Genomic DNA, 19,010 nt, shown 5'->3' with positions numbered 1-19,010 from the left:
TCCTTCTTCTTGCCATTCTTACTTAAAATGATTTTGCATTCAGAAATTCGGGACTTAAATACGGATTTGATGCATGAGAAAATAGTGCATATTGGACGTGAAGAAGGGAGCAAGTTGCACGTGGGAAAAAAAACGCGCCTGATTTAAATGTCACACCTGAACGCTCACATCCTTTTAATTATGTTTGAAATTATGAACATTGCTCAACATCATGAAAATTAAACCTTATTTTCAATAAGCAATCTTGAAAAATATTTGGGGGTGCTTAACTTTTTTCCAGGTGTATATGTTTAACATCACAGAAATCTGTTCCACAAGAAGATGCATGTGTTACCATAAATGAATGTTCTAGAACAATAGGTAACTAAGGGAAAAGGAACTTAGCTACTTCCTTAACTGATGTTTTTTTCTGATAAGCTACATATACTCACATGTATGCAAATTTTTATATTGAATAAGCAGGGTAGACAATACATGTAATATGCCTGCGTACAACAGTAACACATTGCTTATATTACTAGGGAATTTTCTTCAATAAAAATGTAATTTAAGCTCTAATAAAATAATTGCTATTGTAATCAGACTGTTACCTTATGAAATCTAATTGTGTTTGTTTTCAGTTACACAGAGAACAAGATTTTGATGAAATGGAAAGATGGTTAGAAGATAAAGTAAGATGCTATTTTATTAATATGATATATTATCAATTGACTGTAGTAATGATTTTTTTATCTTATCCTCATTGATTCTGTAATGAAATATTAGGTCATCAAGAAATTAATGTCATTTTTTTTAGATAAAAAAATCTAAACAACTTGTATATCAAAACAAAACATTTATTAAATAAAATAGTCTCCATTCGTATTGAGGATGCTTTTCCATCTTACAATCAGGTTTTTAATGCCCTGATTAAAGAAATCACTTGGCTTTGAAGCAAAAAACATGTTGATGTCCTTTTTAACACTTTCCACATTCGCATACGTTTTCCCATTAATATGATGTTGCAGTGAATAAAAAAGATGGTAATCTGATGGTGCCATAGCTGGAAAATATGGTGGGTGGGGGAGAACTTCCCAACCCAACTCCAAAATCTTGTGTTGCATCAAACGTGCCACATGTGGACAATTATTGTTGTGGAGAAGAAGAACACCTTTCTGATTGATGAGTGAAGGGCTTGATTTAAATGTTCCAGTTGCTGACTATATATCTCTGCATTGACAGTTTGCTGTGGATTGAGGAGTTTGAAATGAATTACTCCTTTGATGTCCCACCAAATGTTAAGCATCACTTTCTGCGGATGGAGTCCAGGTTTTGGGGTTGGAAGTGGTTTTTGACTAGGACTGAGCCATTGTTTTTGGCATTAATACTCACATAGAGAATCTATTTTTCATCACAGGTGACAATTCTGTCCAAAAATAATTCATGCTCATTATGCGCCAGAAAAGACGAGCAACATTCACATGTTCTATATGATGATCATCGGAGAGTTCGTGAGGCACCCAAACACCTTCTTTATGGAGTTTTCCCATATTTCTTAGATGTTTACGTATTGTTTCATGAGAGACCTGCAATTTCAGGCTATTTCACGAGCGTGTTGCCTTGGTTTAGACTCAACAAGCGTCTTCAGGGCATCAATATCAATTCCAACATGTTGGCCCCTGCCATCACAGTTTTTAAGGCTAAAGTCACATGAACGAAATTTGCTGAACCGTCGTTGATGCTTACGAACGTTCAAAACATTTCAATAAACTTCTTTGATATTCTTTGTGCCTACAGAGGCATTGTTTCCCTTCTTGTATTCATACAGCATTACGTGCTGAATGTGTGTCTCGTCATATGCCATCACTAAACTTTACACATTATATAGGCTACACTAACGTGACGTTTATGTGGTTCGTTTAAGTATTATACATGATGTACATTTTTGGGGGAGGGGTAATGAAAGTGTACAAAATGCTACATTAATTTCTTGACGCCCTAATATATTCTAAATTTTGATATTTTAGTTGTAACATTGTCGACTTGTATTCTGGTAAGTCAGTCTTAGAGAAAGTGAATAAAGAATGGCAATAACTTATTTTATTGGGAATTAACAAACAGAGAAAGTACTTTCAGAATAGAAGTTGGTTGTTTCTATATTTTTCAGACTAAAAATTTCTTTAAGTTTGGGAATAAAATTCATTAAACATTAGGAAACTTTTTTTGTTTGTGTATTTGTGGCAGTGACTTTGGATATTTGACACATATATCTTTTACCACACTATTCATTGGGTTCCTACAACTGTATTTCATATAAATTAAATACAGTTTAACATGTTGTCCATTAGATATGTTAAAATTCAATTTAGTATTTGTTCTTCTGTACTAGCACATTTCAGATCTCATGGTACTTTTATATGCTTTTATTATTCTGGTAAAACTCAGACTGTTTCCAATACTAGAAATAGACAAAGTAAAGTAAACATTTTATATATATGCTCAATGTAGAGATATTTAAAATGGTATTGTACTTTTTACCACAAATGTGTTTTACATATAAAGCTCTTTAGCACATGTTAATCATTCTTTTTTTCTATCATACTGTAGCCTACTGCAGACAAAGGGGACCAACCTACTATTACCAGTTCAGGTAAGTGTGTTCTGTTACCTATAAAGGGATACTCTATCATAAGTTCACATATAAAGAAAACTAACCATTCAGGTAAGTTTTAGTAAAGAGGATTAATTTTTATTAAGCAGTTCAAGCACAGATTCCCTGTTACAGGTAAAGGAGATCACTGTTGATTAACTCTCTTTACACTGGCTCGGTCGAATTGTCTGACCACATGACAACTTTGTACTCATTTAAAATCATTATAATTTTGATACTACTAACTTTTCATGTAATATGTGTGTCTTCACAAAATTTGGCAGGCTTTCAGTAAACATTACAAGTCTTTTAATTATTGAAAAAAAATCTTATTTTTTTAGTGAAGTATTTTTAATGAACTGAAAAAGATTTGTCCATGAATATCTTGAGTTTTTTTTTTCAACTAGTCCAAGTACAAAGTGATTTTCATACTATGATTAAAAATACTTTTCTTCATTTCAAAAATCTCAAATATCATTTGCATAATCACTAAAACCTCCTAAATGCATTTCAAACATTTTTTCCATAAAACTATATTTTATCTGTTATTTTCTCCACCCTAATTATACAAGGTTGGTCAAATTGACCAGCCTCGTAACCATCAAAAAAATATCGAAATAAATATAAATTACACTTTTTTCTTCTTAGAATGACATCAAATTGTAACATGAAACTACATTTGTTTATCCTAAGTAGCTTTAAACTTGTAACAGTATAAATCTATTTATACTTAAGTTTTATTGTTTTATTATCCTTTGAAATGTGTTTAACTACTATTCACGTCATTATAAGTTGTAAATCACTTGAAGAATGTGGAGTTCATGTTACATTATTGAATAATATTACCCAACAGGTTCTATGAACTACTCTCATTTGTGCCTCGTGAAACATTTTTATTATATTATTATTTATTTTACCTAACCTTAACTGACCTAAAGAGTTTCCTATTTTTACATTTTAGTTCCACATGAAAAACAAGAAATAAAGTACGTACCTGGGCCTCTTTTTTTTTTTTTTGCTGTCAACTGTTGAGGACACAATCCTACTTTTTTTACACTAATGGTAGTACTACTCTGAATAACTTTACATTTAATTAAATAATGCACCAAAGAACACATAATAATACATGCAAAAAGCAGACAATGTCCCATAACTGTTACAATTTTTCTGGCTTTCTAATTATGTGACAACAACCGTTTCTCTTGGGTACAAAGTTTGTACTGAAAGAAAATTTGAGAATTCTCTGTACAGAAAACAACATATTATAATACATCATTTGATAGATGAAAACCTTGGCTTTCTATTGGTTATAGATATGTATTAAATGAATAAGATAGCTATTAACCAATCCTCAAAAAGAGGATGTGGCAACAGGGGTTTGATTTTCTATTTGATGGCTCTGTAAGCAAACTAGATTGAAGGCTAAGAAAATTATGCTTCATCTGAGCGATGATGATATTTTAGTGAGTAACTGGTGAATAAATTAGAGAATTGGAGAATATATATAGATTATAGTGTAACATTTGCTCTGCATTGTAAGTTAAATGATTGTCTCGGGGTATGAAAGATAAAGTAGAAGTAGTTGATAAATGTGGGATTTATAAAATTCCATGTGCCTGTGGTCAAGTTTACATTGACCAAACATGAAGAAATTTTAAATTTAGGATCAAGGAACATAAAAATGCAATAGAAAAATATAAAGAAAATGAGTCAGCCTTAGCAGAACATGTGCATCTCATATTATAGATTAGAATAATGATAAACTAATAAATCAGGTGGAACTAAAACTTGAATTAAATATTGGGGAAACTACAGAAATTGAAAAAACAAAAATAATGCAGAGCAGGAAAGTTGGTCCAGGTTTAGAAGAAACGAAATACTAGACACAGGTTTTATAAGTCTTGATGGCACCAGAGGTATGTAAACTTGTGTAGTTATATAAGCCTTAATCAAACTTCAACTTTCACTCCTGCTGACTGTGGTGTAGAACACCAAAACATTTAAATGTCTTTGTAAGATTGATCCCTAGTTTTAATAAATTTTATTGTGCGATTATTTTAACGTTATATGCTTTTTAATTTTATATAAGAATATTACAGGTTATTAACCAGTTCAAGCTTGCATATCCTGTTATAAATAAAGAGGATCATTGTTGATTAAACAGTTCAAGTTCAAGCATCCTGTTATCATGAACCATGGTAGTGGTTCATAATGGGGATCACCCACTTGTTCTTCTGTATTATTTAATATTGTTCTGCCAGCCTACACCAAAAATGGCTGTAAATAGTGTAATAAAACCTGGGCAATATTAGTAAAGATTGTGCATTGTATTTTTTTAAGTTTATTTTACTACCCATCAAATAACAGCAGCTATATAACCATTCACACCCAGTTGTTATAACTCTCTCAACACAGGCTCGGCCAATTTGACCAACCATGTGACCTCTTTGTACTTGTTCAAAGTCTTTATAGATTTTGATACTACTAACTTTTACTATTGTGTGTATATCTTCATGAAATTTGGCAGTCTTTCAGTCAATTTTGACTCTTAAATATTACAGCTTTTAGACATGGAGCAAAATAGGGATTTGTAGTTTGAGGAAATAATGTCAACACTATGTCTCAAACCTTAAGTTTATTTGTTTACTTTTTTGTGATTGCAATTTCACTTTAAACTACTTATCTTGTCTCTGTATTTTTTGACAATCCCTATTTTACCTTTTTAAATTTACTATTTTTAATAATCTTGTAAATCAAAAGGATCAGTAGTAATTAATCAGCTCAATCGCACATGTCCTGTTACGTATAAAGGTAAAATTTATTAGTGCAGATAAATCTACTTGTTACAATATAGTGAGTATAAAAGTGACAAATATTCAAACACCCATTCAGATAGATGCAGACAGAGGAATAGATTTTAGGTACCAGTTCAAGTAAACCTAATCTGTTACAAGTACTACTAGTTCAGATTAGGCACATTTGATACAAAGAAAAGGTACTAAGTGTTAGTGAGAAGCTTATGCAAGAATATTCTGTTATAAACAAACAGAATCAGTATTCAACCTCCAGTGCAGATAAGCCTATTCTTCTGCAGGTAAGTAGAATCAGTGTTTTACCATTATATCCTGATTGTATATTCTCTTAAAGATAGTATGTAAAGTCTCACTACTGTATTTGAGTTTATCATGTCACATACCTTCACAAAATATCATCTCTCAGCAGTTCAGATAAAACTTAATTTACTACTTATTAAAGGTGTGGCAATACAGCAACACGAGTGTTGTATCGTGAAGCTGTGACAATTGTATTGATACATTGTCCGATACAATTTGTGTATCCTCACAAAATTTGGGAAGCTTTCAGTAAACATTATAAGTCTTTTGTACAGAGAAAGATCAGAATTTCTAATAAAGTATTTTTGCTCAAAATTAATGATTCAGTAAAGAAAGATAAGTATTGAGTACTAAATGTTGCAAAGTAACATAAATTAACAATAACAAAATAGATAAATATTAACTTTTTTCACTTCTCTTGCCAGCTGCCATTTAGTTGATCAAACCTGAGAATTTGAAAAAGCACTGTAAAGTCTGAAGTACTTAAATAAGACAATGTTAGTAATATAGATAATAAATTACAGACAAGACTGTCAAACTTTGTAACAAACCATTGATAAAACTTCTGTATCTAGATATGTATTGTATTGCAGTATCAATATCTAGATACATATCGTATCGACTACTGTGATGAGATATGCACCTTTAATACTTATACAAGTATATGTTACATAGTCTTCATATAAAAAGGGTTACCCTTTTCATTCATCAGTTCAATGTAGCCCATTATTTTCCAAGACATAAGAGCATTTATTATATATTTGGTTTCTTTTTTTTTTACTCTTGGTTCATAGAGTAATTTAAAAATTTTATTAATAGAGTATCTGTTATTTTTTGACAGAATTCGACCGTTTCTTGGCAGAGAGAGCAGCTAAAGCTGAACAGCTGCCAGTGGTGACAACAGCTGGTGATACTCAGGCAACAACTTCCACTAACTCATCAGGAAGGAGAACCATGGATAGAGCTGGAGAAGAGAATTCTTTGTTTGCCTTGTAAAACTGTGTTCTCAACATGGAAAAGAAATACAGTATAGTTTTCAACAGCTAAGAAATTTAGCACTTTTTGAAATCTGCAAAACTATATTAGGTGTCAGCTTTTCAGCCTTTTCAATCCTCGTAACGCAGAGCTAAGAACATGTAAAATTTTGCAATTAGGGCAAGTGAAAAGAAAGACCTTCCCTTATCAGTTTATTTTTTGCTTACTTGTGTTAAATACCTATTTACAACCACACACACACACACACACAATCACATACTTATTTTGACTAACATATACAAAATGTATTGTAATATTGAATTAGCTTGTATAAGAGAATCATAATAAGTTCAAATGTTGTATATTTAAACTACATATATATATATATATACACACACACACATTTTCTGTCAAAAAAGATATTTGTCTTCTTTACTATTAATTATTCAGGTAGTGAATTAAATTTACATTATTTTTAAACATTTATTATGAACTGTATTGAACTCACAAGGTCTTGGAAATTAATGTGTCAGTAGAAAAACATATAGCATTTTTTGTTTGGAAGAGTTGGAATTGTATTAGAATATTAAGTTCTATCTACACTGCGTAGTTGGTTGTAATCAGTTTTAAATTTCTTTGTTATACTTGCCTGCCTGCTTGACAGAATGTGAATCAAAATATATATTTTATATGTGGGTTAATAGGTCACTTTACTAAAGGTTGTTGCTATAATTTCATGACTATTATATGAATATATTGTTAGCTGATATTATGGAAATAGTTTCAGTTTTGTAAACATCGTATATGCACAGTTTCGAAGTTTGCTTATATAGTAAAAAGGCATATATTTCATACATATTAATGATAAGTGTTTCAAAGCATTTTTTTTATATTTCTGCATATGTTAGTTTGGAAAAAATGCTTTTAATATGATAACCATATTTAATCTGGATATCTTTCATACATTTTTTTTTATTCAAAGAGTATTTAAGTCGTATATCTGCATACATGCAAGTCGATTAAGGTTATACTCTTCAGTGAAAATCTGTTTAATAAAAGTACATAATATACAGCTGTTGTGATTCAAAGTTGCTTCATTCCTACAATATGTTAGATGAGAATGTTTTGACTGAAGTAGTAGAAGTTTATGGTTATCGAAGGCCAGTAGTTGTTGCTATTATGCATCAAATTTGCTAGTAAATTTGTATCTTTTTTTTTTAGCTTTATGAATGGCATAAAAGTTTCTCATTTAGTCTGTGCCCATTCCAGATATTTAAAAGGAGTGTGTTTGATGTTTTAGTGATATTGTGATGGTGAGCATCTCAAAGCACTTAGTTGTGTCATAATCTCAAAGACATAAATTTTGATTCTGTTTTGTGAGGTTTCAAGAAAAGAATCTTTATCTTTGGTAGCCCGAAAATTTGAAAATCAAAAAAGTTAACAGCATCAGGAAATTTGACATTTGAATAAACCATAGTTTAGTATACCAAGCTCAGGTTGGCATTCAGAAACATGATTCTCACCACACAACCTATTTATCAGCTAGGCACGCATTTCAAAATATGATTCACATCTGGTTTGTACAGTTTGTTGCTCAACCAGGGTTGCATTTAGAATTATGGTTTTTTTTCAGGAGCAAAAATATGGTACTTTTATCATCCAGGTTTATATTCAGAAATAATGTTCAAATTTGAAGCAGTAGGTCATTTAGGATTATTGCCTAATATTGGATAGTTATTGGGTTCACTGGCATTGCATTTAGAAACACATTCCATAACTAACAAATATAGGCTGTTTAATAACCAGAATTGTATCACTAATCAATCAGGTTTGTATTCAGCTTGTAATTGAACAAACAAGTTTTTGTATTCTCAAACAAGATTCGCATCTGGAGCACCTTATTTGCTCAAAAATTAACCTAGAGACATTGAGAAACCATTTGGTCCTTCTAGACTACCCTTGCACACGCACCCTTGGGAAATTTAAATTCACCCTTTGTTTTTCAGGAAATAATCAATTCTTTACTAAACCCCTTTAAAGTGCTGCCCTCCACTACTGCCAATGACAGTTCATTCCTTAAGTCAGTCACCTTGTTAAAAAAACGAAATTGTCTTAATTGAAGCCTAGTTTGTCTTTACATATCTTAAACTTGAGTTCTCTTGTCCTGTTATCTTCAGAATATAGCACATAGAAACCAGAGGCTTTAATGTTATTGATCCCCTTAATAGTCTTGTAAACTTCAATAAGATCACCACATATCCTTCTTTTCTTGAGGGAAAATAAATTATGGGGTCTTAACATATCCATTTAAAATAACACTTTCATCCATGGAACCATCCTAATAGCCTTCTTCTGAACTCTTTCCAATAGTTATTAGTTATCATAGGTTTGTTTTTAGAAACATGTTCTATATCTGGAACTCAATCTTTGGTTTATCAGCCAATTTTTTTTTTTTTCAGAAATTGGGGTCATGCTGGAAACATGTTTATTAAATAGCCCAACTAAATATGTGGTTTATACTGGAATACCTCTATTAAAAGTCTGTAGTTCATTTCAAGAGTTATTTGTATAAAAAATAAACTAGAAGCACTTTCACTGCATGCATGAAACTCTGAAGCTGGGCATAACAAGTAATACAAAGTCCTTTGCTTCAGAATATTTAGTGATCATTTTAGAAACATACTTAAAAACACAAAACAAATGTTTTATAAATGCAATTGCATAAATCTGAAGTAGGTTTGTATTAGATGTAATATTTTGCTTTCATGATTTGAAATAGTATAAAATCTTTTTACACATTTTGTGAAGTATATATTAAAACTTTGCAGCATGTAAACTTTCTGAGAATTGGGCTTTTCAGTTCATGAAGTTTTCACTTCCATATTATAAGTTATAAAAGAGGGAATGATATTTTGTTAGTTTAAAAATTTTGCAGTATTTAATATTTAGAATATTTTAGTGCCCAAAGTATAAGTAATTAGGATGATTTATTCAGCAAGGGGTAGGGAAAAGATTTTGTACAGTTATGCAGTTCAGGGGAGTTAAAAATACAAAAGCACTTATAATTGCAGATTTCCAAGAGAAGAATCAGTTGTGATTCAAACCCATGACTTCTCTTTGCAGGGCAGATGCTCTAATTTAATATGCTGTTGGATATTCACTGTCATTTTTTTTTTCTTTTTTGTTTACAAGATTGAATTGGCAAGAATCTTAAGTTCTGCAAATCAGCCTGTAATGCTCATAAACAATACATTGTCATTTATGGTAGGAATTCCAAAGTTAAGTTTCTAGTTGAATAGAACTGTAAATGTTTAGTGTGACAGGTTGTCTTATTTAATTGTTAATGGGCAAACTGGTGTTAGAAATTCACATTAGGCAACAAATATTCACTTCTGATTTTCATAATATATTTATAAGAGAGCTATTATATGTTTATAGAAAGATTGCACAGACTAAACTAATATTTTAGTGCTACTGAGAAAATTGTTAACACAACTTAAAAGGCTTTGCAGGACTTTATATCCCAGTATTACCTGCTGATGAATTGGCAAGAATTAGTTTATTCTTGAACAGTTTAAGGTGAGATTTACACTTTATTGCCAGCTTATTTCTCTGTGAACTCTCATATTTCCTAAATTTAAGCTTTATCAATCATTTTCATACAGCATTAGATTCAGAAAACTATTATGAATTATGTCGCATACTAATGGAATAATTCATGCACTGATTGCTGATCTCATATATTCCTGCTGAAAACTATCAGGCCATGGATATTTATTTATGTAGCCTCAGCCTCAGTGGCCAAACTGTTATTGGGCTCAAATTTCTAACACACTTTTGTGTAATAGAATTTTTGTTAATCATCATACTTAGATGCAAAGTCACTGGTGTCAATTTTACTTTTCTGGTGTTGATACTTTGAAGTGGTAGTACTTTCATAACAAAGTAAATGTGGTGGAAAGTTGATTTTAGTTTAATAAGAAGAATGTTTTTGTAAGGCATCAGCTGTATTTGTGCTCAAGATGTTCTTTTGCATGTTTTTCTCTCCTTTTATATTTTGCACCAATCATTTCATTTACAAGCATTATGTATTAGAAAATTTGTGATTATATTGTAAAACATAGGTACATTTTTATATTAAAGAATACAGGTAAAATATTCCTGTAATCTAGACTGTCTGCTAACATTTTTATTTCCTTGACTTGAAGACTCACTACTTATGGCTACTTCCCAAGTGCTGTGCTTTTACAGCGTTCAATTTTCCATTGTTTACAACTATGCAGTTTGAGAGAGTTTGTTAAGAAAGTGTATGGGATGATTAATTGTGTGTAATTTATTTTTTGTGGTGATTACACGGTGTTTCTTGAACTGTGTTTATGTATAGAACAGGAGATTAAGTACTTATTAATAGAATTAAATATTAAGTACACTCCCACTTTCCTTATAATGGACAAATATGCATTTGTTATTAAAAAAGTTTAAAGCTGTTTTTTTCATGTGGAATATCTATTTGCTGCAGGTTTTATCTGATGTTCCAGGATTTCTATTCCCAGCAGATTTTGTGTCTATTTTTATTTTATTCAACTTGTTAGAGAATCAACTTGTTATTGTTACACTCATGAAAGTAAAAGTTGTTTAGTTTCACAGGAATTACTACATGTTAAATAATAATAATAACCTCCTGATTAAAGAGTTATCAGGTAGAGAGGTGAACAAATTAAAAGTGATTACTTTTCAACAAGTATGAAGTTTGTTTCTTATGATCGTTTATTTTCTTATGAATCATAAGTGTAAAATAAGTTATTTCAGAAATACAGAATTTTATTCTTACAGTTTATATAATGCGAACATGTTATATTTGATGAGAAACTTGAAATACTCTGGATTTAATTTATTAGTATTATCAAATGAACTGAAAGATAAGTTATAACTATCATTAAGAAAATCTGTCATGATTTTTCTGTATTAAAGTAGTATTCAATTCTCTCTCATGTTTGTATCTACCTGTTATCAATGAACAAAAAGAAGATTGGCAAATTATCATATATGGGCATGTATAAAAATAAAGAATACTCATTATTACTTTCTGACAATTTTAGCTTAATAAAAAATTATTGAAGAATATTAGCTTAAAGAATGTATAAAAGTTTGGAAACTTTCCTGATAAAACATATATGCTTTTCTAATGATTTAATTAACATACAAACATAGAAAGAAATGAAGTTTCCTATTAAGAATGTGTGCAAGAGTTGATAACATTGTCTTTCAAAAAATAAATTGTAATGATAATAAGACAAAAATGAGGAAGACCTAAAACAAAATAAAAATTCAAGATGCTTCTGTATTCTGTTGTATTTTACTCTAGTGGAGAATTGGTAGTTGTGTTGTAATGGTGATGATTTATATTATTGTAAGTATATAATATTTTCATGTTAATGTAAAAAAAAGAACCTTGTCAAAAATATGTTAAATAATCAAAGTTGTTCATATCTTTCTGAGATCTGATAATTTTGTGAACATTTGCCCTGATATTTACTGAAGTCGTACATGTAGAACCCTTTAAAACTGATGTCAGATTGTATGATAAGAGACTTTAACAACTTACTGGTTCAGTACGATGCTTAGTTACGCTAAATGATATAAATACTTTGTAAATCTTGTTGACTGCAAGGTGTTAACAAAACACACTAAAATTCACACATTATTTAGGAAAATTATGGGTTTCTTGTTGATATCCCATTATTGACACTGTATAATTTTTCTTTTTGTAGCAGCAGAGCCTTATTAAAGCTTGAATGAAGAAAATTTAATGTTTTCTTTAATTACAATGTTTAAAAATCTACTATCATGTTAAGCTGTTATTAATTTTTGGTGGTGAGTAGCATAGGCTGTTGCAAAAATTGAAAAATGGCCTAGAAATTACATTTTTATGTTAGTTAGATGTGCATATTTTTTACTTTTTTTTTGTACAAATGTACCCAAAAGCATTTTTTCACCTTTCATACCTTTTACTTTTCGAGCATTAAAAATGTTTCTTATATCAAACAGTATTAATCTTCATCACTTTCCCTCTGACTCATTTTTTTCTGTTTAGGTACACTAGCACAGTTTGTGCAATCACATGGTATGTGCACGGAAGATTTGTTGTCACACTTTGATTTACTACATCCAAAGTGAACTATTTCTGAAATTTCCTCCTGTGCAGACTTTCTTTTCATGCAGTGGATGACTAGTTGCCCATTTTCCACCCTCCATCCTAGTCTAGTAGGTGGCAGAACTTTAATGGGTGGAAGAAAGCTCCAGTCATAAATTGCTGCTTAATAAGTTATATACCTCAAATGCAACAGTAAACCATCCTCATTTGTGGGAAGTGCAGTAGCATTCTTAAAATGATGGCAAAGGATATTGTACCAAAAAATGTTTACATCTTGCTCACTCTGCCTGTACAATAAACAGACAAATTCCTTGATAAGTGGCAACTGTTCCAAATTGAGTTGAAAGTACTCTCTAGAAGCTTGCATTGCTTGGCAGTCTGATGAAGGCCTTTTTTATGTAGTTGATAAAAACTCCTAACACTATCACAGCCTGTAATACAGTGCAAGCAATGAGTGCATCTACTCCAGCAGACCCTAAAGCATTACAGTACAAGTCAAAGGGAGCATCCTGTTTTTTTTTACTTTTTTTTTATTCATAGAAACTAGCCTTTCCTGGAAGAATAAAGCAAGATGAGAATGTGGTTGTGCAATGTCCAGACACTGAGTTACAGTCTTCTGCTGCAGGGGCATGTAAACAAAGATGTGTTAGTTTCTTCTTGATTGAAGCTATTTAAGTAATTGAAATATTGCTTTCATAATGTGTTTGTCGTTTAAAAATAAACCTACCAAATGGGCAAACCATGCCCAATTTTAGTTTTATATGGTGATCTTTTTTTTCACTTCAAATTTGTTCATCTTTGATGATTCAATGGGGAAAGTCTCATGATGTGAGGATCTCAGGTTTGACTCCCATTGCCACCAAACTTGCTCACCCCATCTTTGTCTTGGCAATGTTCCTAAAGTTGTCTGTCACTAATTTTGAACTGCTAACTATAGGGAAAGCAACTGCCACCACCTTTTTTTTATTATTATCTTGTTTGTCATATCATGCCTTGAGGAATACTGTACTTATCAACTAATCAAATGTAATTGATTAATGGGGCTGTTGATTAATTGATTAGCAAATAACACAAATTGTGCTGCTTTAACTGGATGCCATGAATGATATTAACAGTTACTGCACTTGATAACTCAAGTTTGCTCTTTCCACAGTTTTCAGTATTAGCAGTTGGATCCCTGTCTTCAGAGATTTTATGGGGTTATTTCTAGAATGTGTTGAAATTCGACAAAATGTATACAGATTTGAGGTGTTTGACCATTCCGACAGTGTTGATACTGTTAGTACTCATCTACACCTTCAAATGTTTGAATTAGTCATTCATGTTTTTGCACTTGTTAATAGAATTTTCAGAATTAAACAAAGCATTAGATATGTAAACAAACTTTTAGAAAATTACAAAGCAAACCTATTCGAAACTATTAAAAATAAAACATTCAGACATGCTTCTTGCTCGGGCATTTTCTTTAAAATATAAAGATTTATTTTGATTAGCATAAAACGACATAAAAATACTTGGATTTAAAAAAAAATCATTTTGATACTACAGCATTACATGAAATTATAATTTGAAAATTTTGCAGTTGAAAAGTTTTTTGTTAAATTTTAAAAACACCTTATTTATATTCATGTGGAATGGATAAACATACATCCATTTTCTCAAATAATATTATTCTGCTAGTAGAACATGTCGAAATTCGGCAAAATAATTAAAGTTGTGGGATTTCAAACCATGATCTAAAACTAATGACTATCAAAATCATATTGAAAATGTTGTTTACAAAATGTCCATATAAACAACATTTGTGCTTTTAGGGACATAAATATTTAACCGATCAAATGACCGTGCCATGAAGAACTACACAGAGTTAACCGTAAGGAAGTATTGACTGAACTAAGTGCAACCCAAACAAACAGACATCTATTTATCCAATTTATATTATCGTAAGATATACATAAGCAAACGCGCATATAATATATACATAGAAATAAACATTTCACTCGCCAAAATGATCTAATCCACGTGCATATAGTTATTGGGGAGGCTGGTTGCTACTCTTGTGCACGCTCTTAGTTTGGGCAAAGATAGAGAAATGCACTAAGGGTTTTTGGATATGCGCCGAGAACAACAGAGACTATCTCGAAAGCAGTCCCTACTTTTAAAGTTATAGACTAGGGGGAAAGCAGCTAGCCAACAGCACCCAGCTACTCTAATGGAATAATGAGGATATGAACTTCAATCGTAGAACACACATACAGCCCCAAAGAGCAGTTTCTCATTTTCAGAACAGGACGTGAACGTAGTATCCTCGGATCCACATTTCTGCACTAAACTAAAACAAGTTTGGTATTTATTGTAAGCTGAAGCAAATAATGAAGCATTTAACAGAGAAATTAAAATTGCTGTGGTAAAGTAGGTAGAAACAAATATTATTTTAATGGTTCTTTTGAGCTTGAATACCCTATCATTTGTAATAAGTACATGTACTACAGTAGGTTGCACCTCGATAATTTTACATTAGATTTGTTTGTTTATTTGTAATTAAGCACAAAGCTACACAATTGGCTATCTGTGCTCTGCTCACCACTGGTATCGAAACCCGATCTCTAGCGTTGCAAGTCCGCAGACATACCGCTGTGCCACTGGGGGGATTTTGGGTCGTATGTTTGTTATAAGAGTGATGATCAAATTCCACTATTCGATGTGACAAGAACAGCCAATGAGTTGTGTCGACTAAGTATTTGCTCTCTAGTGTATCACCTGAAAAGTAGAGGCAGCTATCGTAAGTAGCCCTCGTATAGCTTTTCGGGAAATTGAATACAACATACAAACGCTCTATAACGAAAATAAGTAATTACTGAAACAATTTTTATTTCTTAATTTCAAAGAAATTTATATGATTACGACAAATGCGGAAAATTTGCTTCCAATAGAATGAAGAGAAAAGATTGTTTTAAAACGACAATTATCACAAGATGTACTTGCAGAGAATCCCTGAAAGTGCTCTGTTTCAAGAGTAAATAAAACCAAAATGAACACTAACAAATATTTGTATTTATTTATTTTGAAGCTCATATGTCATGCTATATTGTAGCTTACAGAGTGCACAATTCTTCTCGTGATTCATGGCATGCGCAAGTTTTACTGATGTCACGACAATACAAATACATTGTTAAGCGTCACTTCGGTATGTCATTTTTAGTGTCTACTGACTGCCAGACAACACGTTACTATATTGTGGTGCGAGTTGTTAAAACAGTGACGTCTCAGGCGGGCTTAGGCCTCCCTTTCGGGGAAACAAGTATTAGTAGCAGTTTGTGAACACAGAAATATAGTTCAAGTAATGAAACTTTTATCAGAAATTCAAAAGAGAAAGATATAAAATACGAAAAGACAAAACTTTTCAAAAAATGTCAAGAGGAGAGAATTGGACAATTTCATGTCGCTATGGCTTGCCAGACAGTTAGTTCCCCAGTGGCTAATGCTATTAATTTTCTTGGGTGTGATGTTAAATACCCTTATTTTGATAATTCTGGAGAAACATCTATGTTCATTCTGCTACAGAATTAAAACAGCTGGTTCCATAATTTTGTCTTTTTTTTCAAACATTTAAAATTATCAGTATTACAATGTGATATAATGAGTACACATGTCTATTTCAGTATTCTTATCCGCAAATACTAAACTTATTTGCTCTTTTTTTCTTTTTTTTGCTGTTCATAACTTTGGCGCTAAGTTTGGTTGTTGTTTTTTTCTTTGATGATTACAGTTAATTCAGACCATTTTCATCATTATGTTTCAAGTTTCTGAATTTAAGGTTTTATACATTATGTCACTTGACGTTGTTTTTTGTGCAATAAAGATGCAAATATGTATAATTTTTGTGGAAGACTACCATTTAAAGTGAACATTTCTGACAAAATTAACTTTTCTGTGGCTATATTGCTATCAAAAAGTATTGTTACGTCTCCGTTTGTTAATCAATTTTCCGTAACTTCGTTCCGACGAAACTTGAGCGACACAAGTCCTTACTTAATAAAACTGGTTTATTCTTTCTGTGTGACTTCACGACACACTTGATTTCAACATTCGCGCTAAAACAAACGCTATAACGAGCGTTAACTTCAACAATACTTTCTCACTGCAGATCAATTACTCACTACCTACACACGCATTATTGTCACGCCGTGACCATCTTATATATACCAGACCACCCCCCAATCTAGCAAATGCTAGAGCACTCCCGAAGGAACGGGATAGTTCTAGAAACGTGGCGTGACACTAGTCACGTGACCTCGCTGACGCAACAGTATTAATTACGATTGATCTATATTATACAAACGATACATAGGTGGTAGGTTATTTCATAAAACTTTCAGGTACCCTGCTTCTCTGAATGTTACTGTTCACCTTTGCAAATATTCGTGACGTTGTTCCGACACTTTGACATTAGGCTTACGTTATATATCTATAATTTTTAAACTCAAATTTACAATATTTTGTGAAAATCCTGGAAAGTTGAGCTTTAGCACGTGTAAATTTATTATCATTAAGAGAGAAAAAAGACGGCCACTGATACGTCAAATTTAATATTATTACGACTAAAACTAGGCTGTTCACAAACAAAATTGTCCCATGATAGGATAGTGGTAAGTTTCCAGTCTTACAAGGCAAAAATCTGAGCTTCTATTTCCCGCGATAGACACAGCAGATAGCCCAATGTGCCTTTGTTTAAAAAAAAAAATAGCATAAGTAAAACAGATTAGATATATTAAGGTAGGAGGTAAAAAGTTTATATTGGTACAATAATTGATTGTTTAGTTTCACGAAGTTTTGACCTGGACCAATAAATTTGTCCCAATGCTCAGCAGGTTTACGACGCAAAAAATTGGGTTTCGATAAATGTGGTGGGCAAAGCATAGATAACCCATTGTGTAGCTTTATGCTTAATAACACACAAAATAATAATAATAAATAAATTTCATATCTTAATGAAAAAACTGGCATTTTTATTCATCTACTCATGAGAACACAAAGGGACAGTGTTACGTATTGAGAATTCACAATAGTCCGAAGCCGATATTTTATTTAATTTACGTTATTTGCCAACAAGACTGACACACGCCGTCTTCGTTTTTCACACAAATACGTTTTAATATATATTGTTGCGTCATCGAGATCATGCGATTCTCACGCTCTCTACTTTCTAGAATTATTCTGTACTTTGGCGAATGTTCTAGTTCTTGCTGGATATAGGGTAGGCTGGTATATAAAAGAGGTGAATGTAATGTGTGTGTAGATAGTGAGTAATTGAACTGCAGTCAGAAGTATTGTTGACGTTCGTTGATTAGCGTTTGTTTTAGCGCGATTGTTGAAGTTGAGTGTATCGGTAAAGTTGTATTCGGAAAGAATAAACCAGTTTTATTAAGAAAGAACTTGTGTCGCTTAAGTTTCGTCGGAACGAAGTTACGGAAAATCAATTAACAAACGGAGACGTAACAAATTGGTGTCAGAGAGTGGGACAAAAAAATGGAAACGAGAAGCGGCAAATCAAACTACAGCATAGCAGACTTGATGGCAGATGCAAGAACAGCAAAACAAACAAGAAGAACGAGAAAATAAACAAGAAAAGAAACAAGAAGAACGAGAAGAGAAATTACAGCAGTTATTGGAGGAAAAGAAAAGAAACAAGAAGAGAAATTACAGCAGTTGTTAGAGGAAAAAGAAGAGAGACAACAGCAGTTGCAAGAAAACCTACAACAGTGGCAGCTCGAACAACAAAATAAACAAGAGAGATTACAGCAGTTGTTGGAGGAAAAGAAAAGAAACAAGAAGAACGAGAAAGAAACAAGAAGAGAGATTACAGCAGTTGTTGGAGGAAAAGAAAGAAACAAGAAGAAAGATTACAGCAGTGGCAAAAAAACCAACAACAATGGCAGCTCGAACAGCAAAATAAACAAGAGAGATTACAGCAGTTGTTGGAGGAAAAAGAAAAGAAACAAGAAGAACGAGAAAAGAAACAAGAAGAGAGATTACAGCAGTTGTTGGAGGAGAAAAAAAATAAACAAGAAGAACGAGAAAAGAAACAAGAAAAGAGATTACAACATTTGTTGGAGGAGAAAAAAAATAAACAAGAAGA

At 31.9% G+C, this 19,010-nt stretch overlaps 1 protein-coding gene across 2 annotated transcripts in view; it reads left to right on the top strand.

Moving 5' to 3' along the window:
* LOC106471177 (TOM1-like protein 2) overlaps window positions 1-12,777 on the top strand; it is a 74,327-nt gene extending 61,550 nt beyond the window's left edge. For both annotated transcript variants that reach the window (XM_013931767.2, XM_022399812.1), the window contains 3 exons: window positions 621-671; window positions 2,587-2,629; window positions 6,584-12,777. In XM_013931767.2, the coding sequence (XP_013787221.1) occupies window positions 621-671; window positions 2,587-2,629; window positions 6,584-6,738 (249 nt within the window). In that variant the 3' untranslated portion in view covers window positions 6,739-12,777. The remainder of the gene's footprint in view (window positions 1-620; window positions 672-2,586; window positions 2,630-6,583) is intronic.
* The last annotated feature ends 6,233 nt before the right edge of the window (window positions 12,778-19,010 follow it).

The sequence above is a fragment of the Limulus polyphemus genome, unplaced genomic scaffold, assembly GCF_000517525.1.
Source record: "Limulus polyphemus unplaced genomic scaffold, Limulus_polyphemus-2.1.2 Scaffold4458, whole genome shotgun sequence".
In the NCBI taxonomy this organism is placed as follows: domain Eukaryota; kingdom Metazoa; phylum Arthropoda; class Merostomata; order Xiphosura; family Limulidae; genus Limulus; species Limulus polyphemus.
This window is presented reverse-complemented; position numbering and strand designations above follow the sequence as displayed.